This window comes from Corythoichthys intestinalis, chromosome 14, assembly GCF_030265065.1.
Source record: "Corythoichthys intestinalis isolate RoL2023-P3 chromosome 14, ASM3026506v1, whole genome shotgun sequence".
Lineage (NCBI taxonomy): Eukaryota > Metazoa > Chordata > Actinopteri > Syngnathiformes > Syngnathidae > Corythoichthys > Corythoichthys intestinalis.
This window is the reverse complement of record NC_080408.1, coordinates 2,816,721-2,835,424: the sequence shown is the minus strand read 5'-3', so window position 1 is coordinate 2,835,424 and position 18,704 is coordinate 2,816,721. Positions and strand designations below refer to the sequence as shown.

Here is an 18,704-nt window from a genome sequence, read left to right as displayed (position 1 = left end):
ACTGTGCCATGAAAATTTCAAACCCGTCCATCATTTCTAAGTGGGAGAACTAGCAAAAACGAGGGTGTTCAAATACTTTTTTTCCTCAATGTATCTACTTCTAAATATAAGCAAGGGACAAGAGCTGTACCTTGCTTTCAACGACCAATCAGATCAAAAGTTTGTCATCCGCCAACTGTGCCCCCTGGTTGAGTACTGTGGACTGCAGCTGGACCTACTTGCTATTGATGGAGCTAGATGTTCACTTCATTTGAAATCAGAGGGTAGGCAGCGAATGAATGAACGTGATAAATTTATTGAAAATTCACCGCAAAAGAATTTCTGTTTATTCACTGTCTCGAAGAACATTGTAAGTCGATTTTCTGACCCACGTATTATTACCTGGAGACGGCGATCTCCACTTTGGTTCTGGCAATGGCCGCGGCTCTCACCGCTCCTTCGATGGCTCGATCCACCTTCTGCTTGGTCTTGGTGTTCTTAAGCGGGATTAGCTGCTTCCTGATACCTTTGGCCAACACGTTATTTTTGTACTTCCCTTCTTCTTTGGTGCCGTTGGGAAAGACGGTGCAGCCGTAACCGTTGCGTTTATTGTTTAACCATTCCCCTTCGTACTTCATGCCGTTGGAACGCTCGGAGACGCCGAAGCCGTTGCGTTTGTCGTTCTTCCACTCGCCCATGTAGGACTCGGTAGTGGTGGCGTCTACATTGTCCTCTAGAGTCAAGTAGTCGTCGGCCGGGTCTCCGTCGCCAAAGCTGATGGTGGAATTAGCGTCACTGGAACTGATACGACTCATGGTGGTTTCGCTACGTGCCGAGCTGCGCTTACTGGAGATGGACGAGCGCGAATCGGATTTGCGCAATCGTTGCAGGCTGCCGAATAGGGATCCGCGGCGGAAGAGACCCTTCTTTTTCTCGCTACCTTCACCGTCCGAGTGGAAGTTGAGCACGAAGCCGCCGCGGGTGCCGGCGGGGCTGTCGGACAGACTGTCTCGCAAAACCGTGCCGTTGCTCTGCTCGCTACGCAGGGAAGCCAGCGAGGTCCGGAGAGGCGAGCGGATGACCGACGCCATGCCATAGGGGACGCTCTGGCGGACGCCGTAGCCGTGGCGCATCCCGCCCGTCCACTGACCCTGGTATGTACCTGCGGGGACAAGAGACGTAAAATTGAGACCAAAAAAAGGGGTAAGAGAAACGAAACCCTTTGATGCTTGAATTTACATTGAATTCTTAAGGTCGAGTTACGCTTCTGCATCAGACCTGTGCCGTCAAGGAAGACCCGCCGTTTAGCTCGACTTTTAAGGTAATGCGCATTGCAGAACCGCAACGTTGTACTTTTTGATGGGTTGCAAAATTTGTCAGAACACCGGTCCGTGAGAAAAAGACCCAACTAACACCAGTCCGTGGTGCAAAAAAGGTTGGGGACCCCTGGCTCAGACGGTTGTTTCCGGTTCAGCGCGAAATCACCACCATTGTCAAACATGATTTTTCTACACGCAAAAATGGATTAAGCCGACGAGAGTATCAACGAAGAGCAAGTACGACAACTTCTACAATGTCTCGGCAAGACTTTATGAAGATTGCCAAATGGCAAGCAATTTGTGGGAGGAGATTGCTGAAAATACAGGGCTGGAGATCAGCCAGCGATTGAATAAAAAAATGGAAGGACAACCGAGACAAGCATGTGTGTGTTCGGAATCGAATGGCCACATGAAGCGATGACTCAGTCGGCCAAAAACTGCCAGCTTTTTATCACTTTATGTCGTATTTTTGATGGGTGCACTTCATCAATTATTCCCATGGACAACCTAACCGGCCACAGAGGGATGGTCCCGAAACAACACTCAGCCACACCTTCGGCCCGGTCTACTCCACCACGGACTTAAAAGACACTGGACACTAAGCTGCTCGGAGACATTTTCTATGTAGCCTTGTTTTGGATCCAGACTTGTTCCCCCGTCGTCTGTTTTTTGCCTTGTTTTTGACCATTGTCGACGAATAAATTGTCAACCTATTTTCGGTGAGCCTTCTTCAAACTTTTGGAATATGGAGTCAGTACAAAGGGTTAACACAAGAGGTGAACGCGCCGAATTCCCTCCTTCCCGGTTGGCACACGGAAGCGGTAAGCAGCGGAGCACCACTTCCGTTCGGTTGTCGCCGTTTCCGTGCGGCCTGGCCGGAGGTCGATTACCAACAGTTGGTGACCCCAAACTGGATAAAGGGCGCTTTCGTCCCAAAATATGTGCTTGTGACACGAAAAATTAAAAAACCCGATTTCACCGGAGAGCTTGGGGAGACTTGAAACAACTGAGTAAACGGTGACGGTCCCTCTTCTAGAACGTAGTGCTCCATTTATGGATTGATATCATGCGCTTGTGATGGGGGAAAATATTACATTATGCCTTTGTGATGTATGATTGCTTCTGTGACCTAGATTGTAACAACTTCTATTGTTTTTTACCTTGAGTTTCATTGTTAGGAGGGAATCTCACGAGATAACTTGTTTTGATTGTTTCTTACACGCCTGGGTTCCATAGTTAGGAGGGAATCTCACGAGATAACTTGTTTTGCACTCATAATATTAACCGTGGGAACACAACATCTGCTACCGGACGGCGCAACCTGAGAACCACGCAAAGAAAAGCCCCTTTTTCGAGGGACTGAACCAAAAGTAGCTTTGTCATTGGACGGGGCCACGCCGCCTGGGAGCGGAGGTTGGCGGTCTCCGCCCCCGTGTGGCGCGTTCCTACAAAGACCGGGCATTTCCGGGCGACCAGTGAAGTCCGCCAGCGGGTCACGTACGCCTGTCTTTGTTCCTTCGCTGCCTTACCGGAGCGTTGGCTCCCACTCATTTGTCACGGTAAGCGATTTTCATTGCTAAGGGACACCTGGTTGTGCTGTAACGTAGCGCGGGGATTCTGGGATTGACAAACTCAAATCTAGCGTCATCGTTACCCTTGTTATGCTTGTTTTTGATGCTTGTTGCTTGCTCTTGTGGGATTGTAATCAATAAATCTCATTTATTCTGCATTTTCAAATCAATAAACCTTGTCTATTGAGCAAAAGTGTGCCTGTTACTGATTCACCGCGAACCTGGAAATTTTGGAAAACAGCTTGTGTGCGCTCGCGCTTCTTCATCTCTATACCCGTGTACCCGCGCTTGGGTGCGCACACGCTCACGCTTTTTTCCTCCCTATCTGCCGCGCACACACACTGGCGCACACACACGCTTGTGCGCGCTCGTGATCGCGCGCACCCGCCCATCTTATTCCTCCCGGACACCCTGGGCGGCACAAACAAAAGATTGTTGTTTCCTGATTTGATTTGGTGGGACACACGTAATATTACACTCGCATACAGTGGGGTAAAAAAGTATTTAGTCATCCACTAATTGTGCAAGTTCTCCCACTTGAAAATATTAGCGAGGCCTGTAATTGTCAACATAGGTAAACCTCAACCATGAGAGACAGAATGTGGGGGGAAAAAACCCAGAAAATCACATTGTTTGATTTTTAAAGAATTTATTTGCAAATCATGGTGAAAAATAAGTATTTGGTCAGTACCAAAAAGTTCATCTCAATACTCTATTATGTACCCTTTGTTGGAAATAACAGAGGCCAAACATTTTCTGTAACTCTTCACAAGCTTTTCACACACTGTTGCTGGTATTTTGGCCCATTCCTCCATGCAGATCTCCTCTAGAGCAGTAATCTTTTGGGGCTGTCGTTGGGCAACACAGACTTTCAACTCCCTCTGCAGATTTTTCTATGGGGTTGAGACCTGAAGACTGGCTAGGCCACTCCAGAACCTTGAAATGCGTCTTATGAAGCCACTCCTTTGTTGCCCTGGCTGTGTGTTTGGGGTCATTGCCATGCTGAAAGACCCAGCCACGTCTCATCTTCAATGCCCTTGCTGATGGAAGGAGATTTTCACTCAAAATCTCTCGATACATGGCCCCCTTCATTCTTTCCTTTACACAGATCAGTCGTCCTGGTCCCTTTGCAGAAAAACAGCCCCAAAGCATGATGTTTCCACCCCCATGCTTTGCAGTGGGTATGGTGCAATTCAGTATTCTTTATCCTCCAAACAAGAGAACCTGTGTTTCTTCCCAAAAAGTTCTATTTGGTTTCATCTGACCATAACACATTCTCCCAGTCCTCTTCTGGATCATCCAAATGCTCTCCAGCGAACCGCAGCCGGGCCTGGACGTGTACTTTCTTCAGCAAGGGGACACGTCTGGCAGTGCAGGATTTCAGTCCCTGGCGGCGCATTGTGTTACTGATAGTAGCCTTCGTAACTGTGGTCCCAGCTCTCTGTAGGTCATTCACTCGGTCCCCCCGTGTGGTTCTGGGATTTTTGCTCCCCGTTCTTGTTATCATTTTGATGCCACGGGGTGAGGAGGGAGTTGAAAGTCCGTGTTGCCCAACGACAGCCCCAAAACATCACTGCTCTAGAGGAGATCTGCACGGAGGAATGGGCGAAAATACCAGCAACAGTGTGTGAAAAACTTGTGAAAAGTTACATTTGGCCTCCGTTAATGCCAACAAAGGGTACATAACAAAGTATTGGGATAAACTTTTGGTATAGACCAAATACTTATTTTCCACCATGATTTGCAAACAAATTCTTTAAAAATCAAACAATGCGATTTTCTGTGTTTTTCCCCCACATTCTGTCTCTCATGGTTGAGGTTTACCCATGTTGCCAATTACAGGCCTCTCTAATATTTTCAAGTGGGAGAACTTGCACAATTAGTGGTTGACTAAATACTTATTTGCCCCACTGTATATGCATATGTATATAAATATATGTGTATGTGATATGTATGGGTATGTATATGTAATTAAGATTAGTTTGCGGGTACCCCCAGGTTTTAGTCAGATTGCGAGGAATTGGCAATTGCAAGCTAATTGTGATAGTTGGTTTCTGATTTGATGAGGGGGCTGTAACACGTAATATGTGTATGCATTTATATGTATATTTAGAAGTGTACATATATATGGATAGGCATATATTTGTCCAAAAGGAAGTGGTTTGACTGGCGGTCAGCGTCAGGCCGGGTCAAATTCACAGGGACTGGGGACGCGGCGGTCCCCCCCCTCTCGTCTGACGAGGCGGCTGTTATAGCTGGGTTGTGGTTCCTGAGGAAATAGTCCTACCTCAAAAGAGGGTTAAAGGCCCGTCGGCGGGGACACCCGGCATCCTTGAGCGACTTTTTGTGGTTCAGGACGACCGTGGGTACAACCGACAACAGGTTAAGGCCGCTGTTGGAGTGACGACCAACAGCATAAAGGGCCTCTTGAGGATGCAGAGTTTGCTTTGGTAGCAAAACATGGCCATGAGTATACATTCGCCCGGCGAAAATATAGGTTAGGGACCCGAGATGGATGGTTGTACAAATGCACTAAAATTGGCCATGACAAGAAAAATGACAATTAAAATGGGGAAGCCGGGGTGGACTGCCACTGTTGTTGTTTCAAAGTTAAGTTGCTATGTTGTCATGTGGTCTCTTGTTAAAGTAAGTGGACGTTTTGTTTTGTTTTGCTTAGTGTTGTGCGAAATAAAGCCGAAAAAATAGGAAGCGCCCCGTTAACGTTAAGGGAAACAGCCGTTGGCACGGCACCTAGAGTCGCGCAGTCTGATTAGAAAAGAACAATGTGTTCAAAATAAGGAGTGCGGGCCTTCGGTGGCCCCTATATGCAACATGGGGTCCTCGACGGCATCCGCGGGGTTTTTGCCAAAATTAATTATTAGAGGAGGTTAGAATTGAAGCTGGGAATTTTCCAGTCCTTTTTTAACTATTTAAGATAAAATTGAGAGTCAAAGAGGGGGGGGGGGGGGGCACATGCTCCTCCGACGTTGGCCGGTTTGTCCGGCAGTAATTCTCAAGCTGCATCCCCGCAGCAGGGTAATGACGAGCTGAAATTTGCTCGCCGCCGGAGGTTGGCCGATCGGTGAAGACAATCAACCCTGCCGCCGTGTGTGATATAAGTCGGGGTAGTTTTGTGTGATTTTTCGTTTTCGAGAGGCGAGAAAAAGATTCCTAAATGTATTCCCTCAATGCTTTTTGAGGTATATTTGTCAAATGTAAATGTCTTACTTTTACCTGCACTACTTTCCAACAAACAATGCTTTCATTACCTTCCATAGACAATGATAGACTTCCAGCTCATTTAAAGCAACACTAGGTAACTTTTTTTTTTTTTGTTGAATAATTTTATTGTCATCATCATCCATATCATTGACAATCATTGACAATTACAAAATGTGATATGATTTGCCCGAAGGAACCGAAGAAGAAGACAAAGGCGAACGGGAAGAAGCATATGCTTATCAGTTTCCCGTCCCCCTTACTACTAAAGACGCACATCCAGACATGGTACATACATCAGATGGCCACAAACTGTACAATAAACAATCTGGGTTTGGTAACTCAGCGTCCAGTCACGCTGCTTGATTAATTTCAGGGCGTACAAGTTTATGGCTTTATCATGTCCCTGACATTTTTGCATCTGTTTGCTGTGGGAACATTTTGTTGTGGCTATGTGTGTGGCAAAAGTGATTATGTGTTATCACAGCTGGTGTGAGTAGCGACTTAAAATGCTTTTCTTATGCAACAATTGGCGCACACAAAGATCACTGTAACAATTTCCTCGGACATGACGTCTCCACAGCGAAAAACATGCTTATTATTCGTTTTATACAATATCTTTTCCATATACTCAGTAAACAAAACATTTGAATCAGGAGCTCGGTAGACACAGCAGATAATTGTGTTTTTACGTGTCATGTTATATCCGTGCAAATTAAAGTCAGAGCCTTTGTTATCTTTAGTAGATAATCCTTAATGTGTTCAAGATTCTTGTAGCGACTCCTGCCGTTGATAAGTTTCAGTTTACCGTCCACATCCACGAGTTGTTATACTGGTCCGCTGTGTAGTACTTACAGTTATCCAGCTACTGTAGAAGTTGTGGTCCAGAAGTGTGGTTTCAGATGTCATCATTAATTTTCGTCAGCTGGTCAAGACTCGTAATAGCTTTAATCTTCATATCTTGCATCTTGACAAGGATCCTGCTATCCGAGACCCAGGTATTGGGTATTTTCCCAGCTTTCTTGAGTTGACGTGCTTTTCTTGCAATTTCGGCATTTCGGCGAGTCAAGTTGTCATTCAAAAAAATCTTCAACCCTTTCAGGTGCCGGCGCTGGTTAAGCAGAGCAGTATTGGTCTTGTGCTCTGCCAGCTTCATGAGCACCGTCGCCGATCCTCTCCCCCCAGATGGGAGCAGAAAGCAGCGACGGATGTCCAGCGGTTCCATGTTTATTCCATACTCTTTCAGCTTAGCAATTGCCAGTTGTGCCACTGCGTCACCTGGGCTAGGCGTCAGTTGTGCAGAAATGATGAGCTCATTTGCGCGTCGGCAAAAAATTTCCAGCCTCTTGATGCAAACATCACTCTCCTCGACCGCCTGCTCGAGTTTCTCGTTTTCAGCGCGAATTAACTGGAGCTCTCTGACGATTTCTTGATTCTGGTTTTGAATCAAGCCAGTCAAGGAGACCTCCCACTTCTGTATGGAGGATTTTATTTCATCCAAGTCTCCAGGTTTCAAATTCTTTGGAGCCATAGTGGGAGTCAAACTTGCTGGCCCTGAGCGCTTATCGGTTAAGATAAGAGAGTGCTTCAGGAGCTCAGAGAGTGCGTCTGTACACGGTGAAGTTCAGCCACGGAACGGAAACTTTTCAACCTTTATAAAATATTTCCATAACATTTGTGATAATATGTCAACTGACAACTAGTTAAATGACACCTCTTTTATATATTGAGGGGGTCTGTTCCTGCCACCCTTCTGAAAGTTAATTAGTGCCGGTGAAAGCGATCACCAGCACTAATTAAATTTCAGAAGGGTGGCAGGAACCCTGCCACATTACAAAACTACAAATGTGCTGACTGTTTTACGCCACACGTCCCTTTTCTCATTCATTATAAAGACATAAGTCAATGCGTACATTTTCGCGCAAATTCTGCAAAGAGGGCAGAGCAACAAAAGAGACAAAAAGTTTTGTCTGAGGACAGAATAACAGGGATGGTAACAGGATATACAGAAAAAAACATTGGCCCGGTGTTCTGCCAAAATATCTGACATCGGCGAAACTACCTCCATTAGTTGAATTTGACACCCAAAGTACTACCGTGCGCTCTAAACGTTTTTTGTTTAGATGCATACAGGCATAACATACTAAAAAAATGCCTGAAGAAAACACTTAAATGTAGTTAGATCAAATAAGGATAGTTTAAATTCGCTACGTGACTAATGTGGTCAACTGCTTCAAAGCTAACACAAAAAAAAAAAACACAATGGTTAAAAGCATTAGAGGGTAATACATGCAAAAAGTATCTTTGAGGCAGTGAAAAGGTTCTAAAAAACGAAATCAAAACAAAAATAGTGAGTACTTGCCGCTTCTAACCGATGTGCGCATGCTTGTTGATGCTTGCGCAAGCGCGCTGAGCATTGTGTAGGACGTTTTGCCGTGTAGTAAGGAATGGCCGAACACCGGCATTCACTTGCTGGTGTGAATACCGCCAGCCCCCCCTTCAGCCGAACTCATCACACTAAACCACAGGTTGCTAACAGTCATATGCTATTGTATAGCTACAACTGGAGTCATTACCTTATCACTAAAGATGTCCGATCACGTCATTTTCAAAGTATCGGAATCGGTAAAAAAATATCAGACATGCCCTTTTTTAATATATATAATTAAATCGTTTTCTAATTGTATTTAACGTTACAGACAAAATGTCTTACATTAATCCACAGTCTTTAGTTTTAGCGTAAAGTAGGGCTATCAAATTTATCGCGTAAACGGCGTTAGTTTTTTAAAAATTAATCACGTTAAAATATTTAATGCAATTAACGCATGCGCTGCACGACCCACTCATGCATTGTCGCGTTCAATCTATAATGGCGCCGTTTTACCTATATATAGAGCTAACAGGCAGCGTAAAATGAGTAGAGAGAATTTTGGCAGTCTTTGGAGCCTCTTTTTAATTGGCTAAAGCCTTAAAATCCCTCTCTCAACAGTTAGAAATATCGTGGGAAGCAATGTGGGGAAGAACGGAAGTGGTTGATCTTTTCCTTAACACCTTATGTTACTTCCCAACGCAGAGAAGGTATATCAATTGGTGCCACTACGCACAGTCATGGTTGCACTTCCCACCATGCATTTGGGCTAAACAGTTAAATGGCTACAGTATCATTTACTGAAAGCTCAACAAATACACTAGATGGCAATATTTAGTCACAATATACAAAGTCACATTTATCCTTTAAGAATTACAAGTCTTTCTATCGGTGGATCCCTCTCACAGAAAGAATGTTAATAATGTAAATGCCATCTTGAGGATTTATTGTCATAATAAACAAATACAGTACTTATGTACTGTATGTTGAATGTATATATTCGTCCGAGTTTTATTCATTTTTTTCTTAATGCATTGCCAAAATGTAGATGATCGGGAAAAATTATCGGGAATGATTGGAATTGAATCGGGAGCAAAAAAAAAGCAATCGGATCGGCAGATACTCAAACTAAAACGATCGGGATCGGATCAGGAGCAAAAAAACATGATCGGAACAACCCTACTTATCACCATTCATCCTTCATACAACCGCTGAAAACAGAAATATTCTTTAATCCATCTGCAGATATATTTTAGATTGATTGACGATTTTACGACACTGAGCATGTGCGCTGGCAAAACACTACCGCTTTTGTCCACCGGCGACCAACCGACCAACACTGAAAAGTTACATAGTGTTGCTTTAAACTCATGTTTCAGTGCCAATGACACCGCTCGACGTCCAATATTCCTGTACGAGTCTAACAATTCTAAGAACACGGTCTAGTGACGAAAAAAGTTGCTTCACAATGTGCTTACGAGAGGTTTGGCCTCGGGCCTTGGCCCTGATGCGTTAGCTGGAGAATGTGAGAATGTGCTATTTTAAAAGATGGAAGTAACTGGAGACACTTGGAAGTCTGTCGGCTTGCCAAAGATATCTCCGAGCAACTATCGCGCTATACGGAATAAGCCTAATCGACTGACTGACAAAACTACAGCAAATACAGCATTAGATAAGGGTGTCTTACTAGCATAAAACCATAAACTTCTAATTACTGACAGCAAGGCTTAAAAACTGCTGCAGAACGCTTTCTGCGGGTATACCGCTTTCCTTGCACGTCCCAAAAACATCCATACTAGGGTAATTGAGGACCCTCGATCTAAGTACAGTGGGGCAAATAAGTATTTCGTCAACCACCAATTGTGCAAGTTCTCCTACTTGAAAAGATTAGAGAGGCCTGTAATTGTCAACATGGGTAAACCTCAACCATGAGAGACAGAATGTAGAAAAAAAACCCAGAAAATCACATTGTTTGATTTTTAAAGAAGTTATTTCCAAATTAGAGTGGAAAATAAGTATTTGGTCACCTACAAACAAGCAAGATTTCCGGATGTCAAAGAGGTCTAACTTCTTTCAACGAGGTCTAACGAGGCTCTTCTCGTTACCTGTATTAATGGCACCTGTTTCAACTCATTATCGGTATTATCAGGGCCGGCCCAGCCTATACGCAGACTATGCAGCTGCTTAGGGCCTCTGACCACTAGGGGGCCCCCAATCTGACAATTGTTTAATTTATATTCTTTTTTTTTTTTAACCACAGTTTGCTTTATTTGACTTTTGTGAGTTTTGATACTTGATTACAAGCTTAAAAAATAAATTCTTCCTTAACTTCGTTTTTTCCTCTTTTAGAAAAAGGTTTGGCGCTATCTACTGTAAGTACTGACAATCATTGGGGGTGAGAAGTTTGAAGAATGCAGTGCAACAAAATCTGATTAATATACAAAATATGGACGTATGGGTTGGATTGCATGTATGGGTTTCACAGTACACTGTGACGAAATGGTGGGCCAAAAATATGGGCTCCTCTGCATTATTTTGCTTAGGGCCCCCAAATGGCCTGGGCCGCCCCTGGGTATAATAGACACCTGTCCACGACCTCAATCAGTCATTGCCTGGTATACCACTCACCGCTGTTCCAGCGATTGAGTCTGGCGACCGTCCGGCGGATCAAATTCCGAGGGCGGAGCAAGCCACAGCAAACAGACAGCGGAGTGGACCAATCGGCGACGGGCAGACGTGACGTTGTTAAAACAAGAAGTAATTAGCGTGAGCGGAGAATAGAGAAGTTTATTCAACATGGCTAGCGCGAGCCATGTTGAATGTTGTCAATGACTTGTTTTGATGTGTTTTTGGTAATTTAAAACTGGTTTTACCGTGGATTGGAACACATTCTTGGCTCTCCCGTTCGCCATCTGTGTTGTTGTAGAGATGACTTTCGGTGTGCAAGAGTGACGTTACTCGTTACGAACACGTCACGCAAATAAACGAATCTGATTGGACGATTGATTTTGTACCTTACTCGAGAGGCCGTTAATGGGCTGGGTCGCAGACTATTTCTGACAGTGTTTGAAAAATACAGGGAGAATAGTTTGGCTGTGCCAGGCAAAGTCAGTCACACTCCAAACTCCACTATGGCCAAGACCAAAGAGCTGTCGAAGGACACCACAGACAAAATTGTAGGCCTGCACCAGGCTGGGAAGACTGAATTTGCAATAGGTAAAGAAAATGGAAGACATACAAGACCACTGATAATATCCCTCGATCTGGGGCTCCATCCAAGATCTCAGCCCGTGGCGTCAAAATGATAACAAGAACAGTGAGCAAAAATCTCAGAACCACACGGGGGACCTAGTGAATGACCTACAGAGAACTGGGACCATAGTAACAAAGGCTGCTATCAGTAACACAATGCGCTGCCGGGGACTCAAATCCTGCACTGCCAGACGTGTCCCCCTGCTGAAGAAAGTACACGTCCAGGCCCATCTGCGGTTCGCCAGAGAGCATTTGGATGATCCATAAGAGGACTGGGAGAATGTGTTATGGTCAGATGAAACCAAAATAGAACTTTTTGGTAGAAAAACAGGTTCTCGTGTTTGGAGGAGAAAGAATACTGAATTGCATCTGAAGAACACCATACCCACTGTGAAGCATGGGGGTGGACACATCATGCTTTGGGGCTGTTTTTCTGCAAAGGGACCAGGACGACTGATCTGTGTAAAGGAAAGAATGAATAACGCCATGTATCGAGAGATTTTGAGTGAAAATCTCCTTCCACCAGCAAGGGCATTGAAGATGAGACGTGGCTGGGTCTTTCAGCATGACAATGATTCCAAACACACAGTCAGGGTAACAAAGGAGTGGCTTCGTGAGAAGCATTTCAAGGTCCTGGAGTGGCCTAGCCACTCTCCAGATCTCAACCCCATAGAAAATCTGTGGAGGGAGTTGAAAGTCCGTGTTGCCCAACGACAGCCCCAAAACATCACTGCTCTAGAGGAGATCTGCATGGAGGAATGGGCCAAAATACCATCAACAGTGTGTGAAAAGCTTGTGAAGAGTTACGTTTGGCCTCTGTTTTTGCCAACAAAGTGTACATAACAAAGTATTGAGATGAACTTTTGGTATTGACCAAATACTTATTTTCCACCATGATTTGCAAATAAATTCTTTAAAAATCAAACAATGTGATTTTCAGTTTTTTTTTTTTTCCCCACATTCTGTCTCTCATGGTTGAGGTTTACCCATGTTGACAATTACAGGCCTCTCTAATGTTTTCAAGTGGGAGAACTTTCACAATTAGTGGTTGACTAAATACTTATTTGCACCACTGTATGTGATATAAGTAGCTGTAATAAACTACGCAGTTCATGTACATGTTGTTATTGGGAAAAAAATAAATGTGGGGAAAAAAATTCATATGAAGCAATTTCGCTGCGGCACGACATGTTGGGACTGTCTGACTCTGATGTAGCCCACCACCACCACAGCTTCAAAAAAATCCTAGGGGAAACCCTGCTTACGTTCAAAACTACACACATTTTAACAATAAAACACTTGACACAAAACAAATGGTGTTCAAACGTCCATCTAGACTGATCAATATGCAAATTTAGTAGATTAAATTAGCCTAATTTGCCTAACAAAAGTCCGCTATCTTACTACGAATGCTAACGTATTGGCAATTGTTATAGCAAAACTCCGCAAACTGTAGCCTTAAACTTAATCAAAAATGCATACACAAACATATATTAGCTGAAACATATTACAGCCTTATGTGGGCCACATCTGAGCGCAGCTATCCTTTATCCATGTCAGACGTCTACTTCTCAGACATGCAAGGGGACAGTCCAGCTAGACCCAACCATACCACCAGAGGGCAGTGTGTCCTCCATCATTAAAAAAAAAATACAATACTTTTTATACAATACTTTTGGACTTTTCGGATAGTTATTTTGAGATTTACTTAGAAGGTTCATCCCGATTCACGCGGAAATTCGGGTTACGTCGTCAGTGTCGCAACGGAACTCGTTCGTAACCCGGGAACTAGCTGTATTTTGGCCCTTCAATTAAAATATCTGACCTACATAATTATTTAAATTAAGTGTAGCTTATTGGCTACCATGATAATTATTAACGTCCAATTCATTTATTCATTTAATTCATGTTTGAGGACAATGACGTCGCTAGACATCCAATCCATTTGACTGGGTTCGTTCATTTGCCCTTCCAGTCAAAATGGATTGGACCTCATTCATTTGCCCCTCTCGGCCAACATGGATTGGACGTCTAGCGCCGTCAATGGCAGCCAATACGTTGACAGGGAAGTGACACGGAAATGCCCCCAAATTAATCGTAAGTAAGCCATAGGATGGCATCAAAACGTACCAGGAGGGACCTCAGAATGCCCTTAAATTAGGGGTGTCAAACGATTAAAAATTTTAATCGTGTTAAATACAGCTTAAAAATTAATTAATCGTAATTGATCGCAATTCAAACCATCCATAAAATATGCCATATTTTTCTGTAAATTATTGTTGGAATGGAAAGATAAGACACAAGATGGATATATACATTCAACATACGGTACATAAGTACTGTATTTGTTTATTATAACAATAAATCAACAAGATGGCATTAAGATTATTAACATTCTGTTAGAGCGATCCATGGATAGAAAGACTTGTAGTTCTTAAAAGATGAATGTTAGTACAAGTTATAGACATTTTATATTAAAACCCCTCTTAATGTTTTCGTTTTAATAAAATTTGTAAAATTTTCATTAGAAAAATAAACTAGTAGCCCGCCATTGTTGATGCCAATAATTACTTACACAATGCTCATGGGTGCTGAAGCCTATAAAATCAGTCGCACACAAGCGCCAGCAGAGGGCGACAAAACTCCGAAAAACACAACAAGTACACATTTCAGTGTGCTGTCATTTTAATCTGAGCGGGGCATGTGCGTTAATTGCGTCAAATATTTTAACGTGATTAATTTTAAAAAATGAATTACCGCCCGTTAACGCGATAATTTTGACAGCCCTACTTAAAATGTACAGGAAATTACTTGTTGCCCTCCCTAGAGGCCGAAAAATTACTTTCCTATGTTTGAATTTAAAATAAAGCAACAAAAATGAATGAAATGAATAAGAATCATACACAGTATTTCATAACGGGTCAAAATTATTTTTCAGACAGATCAAGTCACTAGCACCTAAGAGACTGTAACCCTACTAACAATGCCTATATCTCATTGTCATAAATTTTATTGGTGACACTGCGTTCCGGGGTCAACAACATGTTTAAACTGGGAAGCTCCTCCCACTTGAAATGGATTGGATGTCTAGCGCTGTCAAAGGCAGGTAGTGAGTTAACAAGTAAAATGGAAAAATATCTTCCATTATTATCTAGAAAAGTGCTGGCAAGTGACAAGAAATTTCTCGGTTTGCAATTGGAAATTGTATCCGCATACAACATTTGACTATTGATACTTTTGACAACCTTAATATCAAGTTATTAATCATTACAAATCGAGTGTCTCAAATCATTACCTATATACGTATAGGGCACTAGGGTGTTGATCCACCACACACTGAGAAAAAAAAAAGAAAATTATTTTTATTCACATTGCAAACAATGAATTTACACTGTATTAGCAGTAGAATTTCAGATGTGATTTATTAGCCATTTTTCTTTAAAAATGACCCAATGTTTCATTTTTTCCAGTGTGTGGGGTAGGTCAATGTTTTTTTTTTTCTCAGCACAAAGTTATCAATATGAACAGTTATTATTAAACTCCAATAAAAGCTGTTACATAACCGCATTTTGAAAATTTACTGCTAATACAATGCAAACAAATTAGTTTACTTTTAATATTTATTATTATTATTTTACATTGTATTTTCACTTAAACTTTAGGTGCGATTGATAAGCCAATATATTTTAAATTGAGCCAATGTTTAGTTTTTTCAGTCCACCCGCCATGTCATAGTAACCACTGAGTTATTTTTCCTTAAAACCCACCCACCCCCCAAAATAGACTGGTAGTACAATAAAAACATATTTTCGCATATATATATAATATAATGTATGTGTGTGTACACATAAGAATAGGATAAATAGTATCTATTTATAAGCATGAATCTCCAGTCTATCAACAGTTAAAATGGATTGGACGTCTGTCGCTGTCAATGGCAGCCATAGAGTTGTGTGGTCAAGACAAAAAAAAAATAATCAAAATTCACACAGGCTACGCTTATTTAAATATGTCTTTATTTTTTCTCTTTTTAAAAATCATATTTATTAATTTATTTTTTGAAGTTTTAATTATTAAAATGTATTTATTTAGATGTTATGATCTTTTAAATATATATATATATATATATATATATATTACTATCTAAACAATTGTTTTTCCTCGAAATGGATCCTTCAATCAAAACATTAATTTTTTAATATATATATATTTATATTAATGTCCACCGTAAAATACACGTGGGCAACGATAACACTACATTATGCTCCATGTTAAAATGGATAGGACATCTATTGCTTTTAATGGCAGCCAAAAAGTTAAGCTATGTGACCAAAAAAAGAAAAAAGAATAAAATTCACACAGGCTACACTTTATATTTAATGTGTCTTTATTCTTTTTTTCAGTTTATTATTTGTTTGAATTTATTTTTTGAAGTTTATGTAAGAATGTAAAAATTACTCATTTTATTTAGAATTATATATTTTAGTACTTGTGGCATTTTTTAATACGCGTTTTTTTTTTTTCATAATTCTTTATTATACATCTTGGTTTAAATAATTGTATTTCCCCTAAATGGATCCTTCAATTAATTAATCCATTTTATGAGAATGATTGATATATATTTTTTAATTCAAAATACACACAGGCAAAATTAATACTACATTTGGATGTCAAAAATATCGTCTCGTGGCATCAAGTCTGAGACCCATGTGAATGTTATAAAAACAATAAAGAAAAAAAACTTTTAATTCGGATTCAACCATTTAATGAGCCCTTAAGACGTACCCACCTCCATCAGAGTATGTTTCGACGCCATATCCGTCCTGCAGCCCGTTACTCCAGGTGCCCTCGTACCTGGCTGCCGTGTTGAGGCTCTGCCTTACTCCGTAGCGCCCCTTGAAGCCGTGCGTCCACTCTCCCCGATAAATCCACTTGCCCTTGGTTTCCACGCCGAGCCCGTGGCGTTTCCCTTGCGCCCAGTAGCCTTTATAGAGGTTGCCGCTGGGCCAGGTGTACACGCCGACCACCTCGAAGCCGTTGGACCAGGAGCCCGAATATTCGCCCTGGCCCTTGGGTCCGGTGCACACACCGTGGCCGTGAGCTTTGCCGTCCTCCCAGCCTCCGCAGTAGGTGCCACCATCGTCAAAGTCGAAACGGCCGCCCGTCATTCAGAAAGTATATGAAACTTGGGAGTTCGGAGAGAGTGGATTGCTTTTAAAAGTGAGTCCGGCGGACCTTGGGCGGGGGCGGGGGGCGACGCTGATGCGGGGCGGCCGGGAGCATCGGCAGTTACGGGAGGACGGGACACCGGCACCGGGCCAGTCCAGGGGCGGCAAGCTCACTCCACAGGCACAGCTGACAGCCGCCTGTCACAGTCTCGCTACTTGGAGTGACCGCAATACTATCCTTGGGCTTTCAGCATGCTGCTTCCTCTAAGGATTTTCAAAATAAAACAACCCCAGTCATCCGCTGCCTTAGTAAAGGAGCTATGAAATGCTACAGAAAGTGACTTTAACAATAGCAGCCAAAAGTTTGACGAGAGCAGTGCTTCTCAATTATTTTCTGTTACCCCCCCCCCCCCCCCCCACGAAAGACGTAAACGTTCCGCGCCCCCCCCCAACTCTCTGCCACCACTGTAAACATACTGTAGTATCCTTTGTATATAAAATTCTTATTATTATAAGTAAAGATGTCCCGATCGATCGGGTCCGATCACGTCATTTTCAAAGTATCGGAATCGGCAAAACAATTTGGACATTCCTTTTTTAAATATATATACAGTGCCTTGCAAAAGTATTCGGCCCCCTTGAACCTTGCAACCTTTCGCCACATTTCAGGCTTCAAACATAAGATATAAAATTTTAATTTTTTGTCAAGAATCAACAAGTGGGACACAATCGTGAAGTGGAAGAACATTTGTTGGATAATTTAAACTTTTTTAACAAATAAAAAACTGAAAAGTGGGGCGTGCAATATTATTCAGCCCCCTTGCGTTAATACTTTGTAGCGCCACCTTTTGCTCCAATTACAGTTGCAAGTCGCTTGGGGTATGTTTCTATCAGTTTTGCACATCGAGAGAGTGACATTCTTGCCCATTCTTCCTTGCAAAACAGCTCGAGCTCAGTGAGGTTGGATGGAGAGTGTTTGTGTCTTCAGCTCTTTCCACAGATTCTCCATTGGATTCAGGTCTGGACTTTGACTTGGCCATTCTAACACCTGGATACGTTTATTTTTGAACCATTCCATTGTAGATTTGGCTTTATGTTTTGGATCGTTGTCCTGTTGGAGGATAAATCTCCGTCCCAGTCTCAGGTCTTGTGCAGATACCAACAGGTTTTCTTCCAGAATGTTCCTGTATTTGGCTGCATCCATCTTCCCGTCAATTTTAACCATCTTCCCTGTCCCTGCTGAAGAAAAGCAGGCCCAAACCATGATGCTGCCACCACCATGTTTGACAGTGGGGATGGTGTGTTCAGGGTGATGAGCTGTGTTGCTTTTACGCCAAACATATCGTTTTGCATTGTGGCCAAAAAGTTCAATTTTGGTTTCATCTGACCAGCGCACCTTCTTCCACATGTTTGGTGTGTCTCCCAGGTGGCTTGTGGCAAACTTTAAACGTTGACTTTTTATGGATATCTTTGAGAAATGGCTTTCTTCTTGCCACTCTTCCATTAAGGCCAGATTTGTGCAGTGTACGACTGATTGTTGTCCTATGGACAGACTCTTCCACCTCAGCTGTAGATCTCTGCAGTTCATCCAGAGTGATCATGGGCCTCTTGGCTGCATCTCTGATCAGTTTTCTCCTTGTTTGAGAAGAAAGTTTGGAAGGACGGCCGGGTCTTGGTAGATTTGCAGTGGTCTGATGCTCCTTCCATTTCAATATGATGGCTTGCACAGTGCTCCTTGAGATGTTTAAAGCTTGGGAAATCTTTTTGTATCCAAATCCGGCTTTAAACTTATCCACAACAGTATCTCGGACCTGCCTGGTGTGTTCCT

The 18,704-nt window shown here is 42.6% G+C and overlaps 1 protein-coding gene across 2 annotated transcripts in view; it reads right to left on the bottom strand.

Annotated features, from left to right (window-relative positions):
• LOC130929559 (junctophilin-1-like) overlaps positions 1-17,092 on the bottom strand; it is a 39,928-nt gene extending 22,836 nt beyond the window's left edge. Inside the window, exons 1-3 of one of the 2 annotated variants that reach the window (XM_057856797.1) lie at positions 16,498-17,092; positions 827-1,141; positions 571-753 (exon numbers count right to left, since the gene is read on the bottom strand). In XM_057856797.1, the coding sequence (XP_057712780.1) occupies positions 719-753; positions 827-1,141; positions 16,498-16,876 (729 nt within the window). In that variant the 5' untranslated portion in view covers positions 16,877-17,092 and the 3' untranslated portion in view covers positions 571-718. Of the gene's footprint in view, positions 1-381; positions 1,142-16,497 lie in introns of those variants that run through there. The other variant, XM_057856796.1, reaches the window with a different exon arrangement.
• Between the last annotated feature and the right edge of the window lie 1,612 nt (positions 17,093-18,704).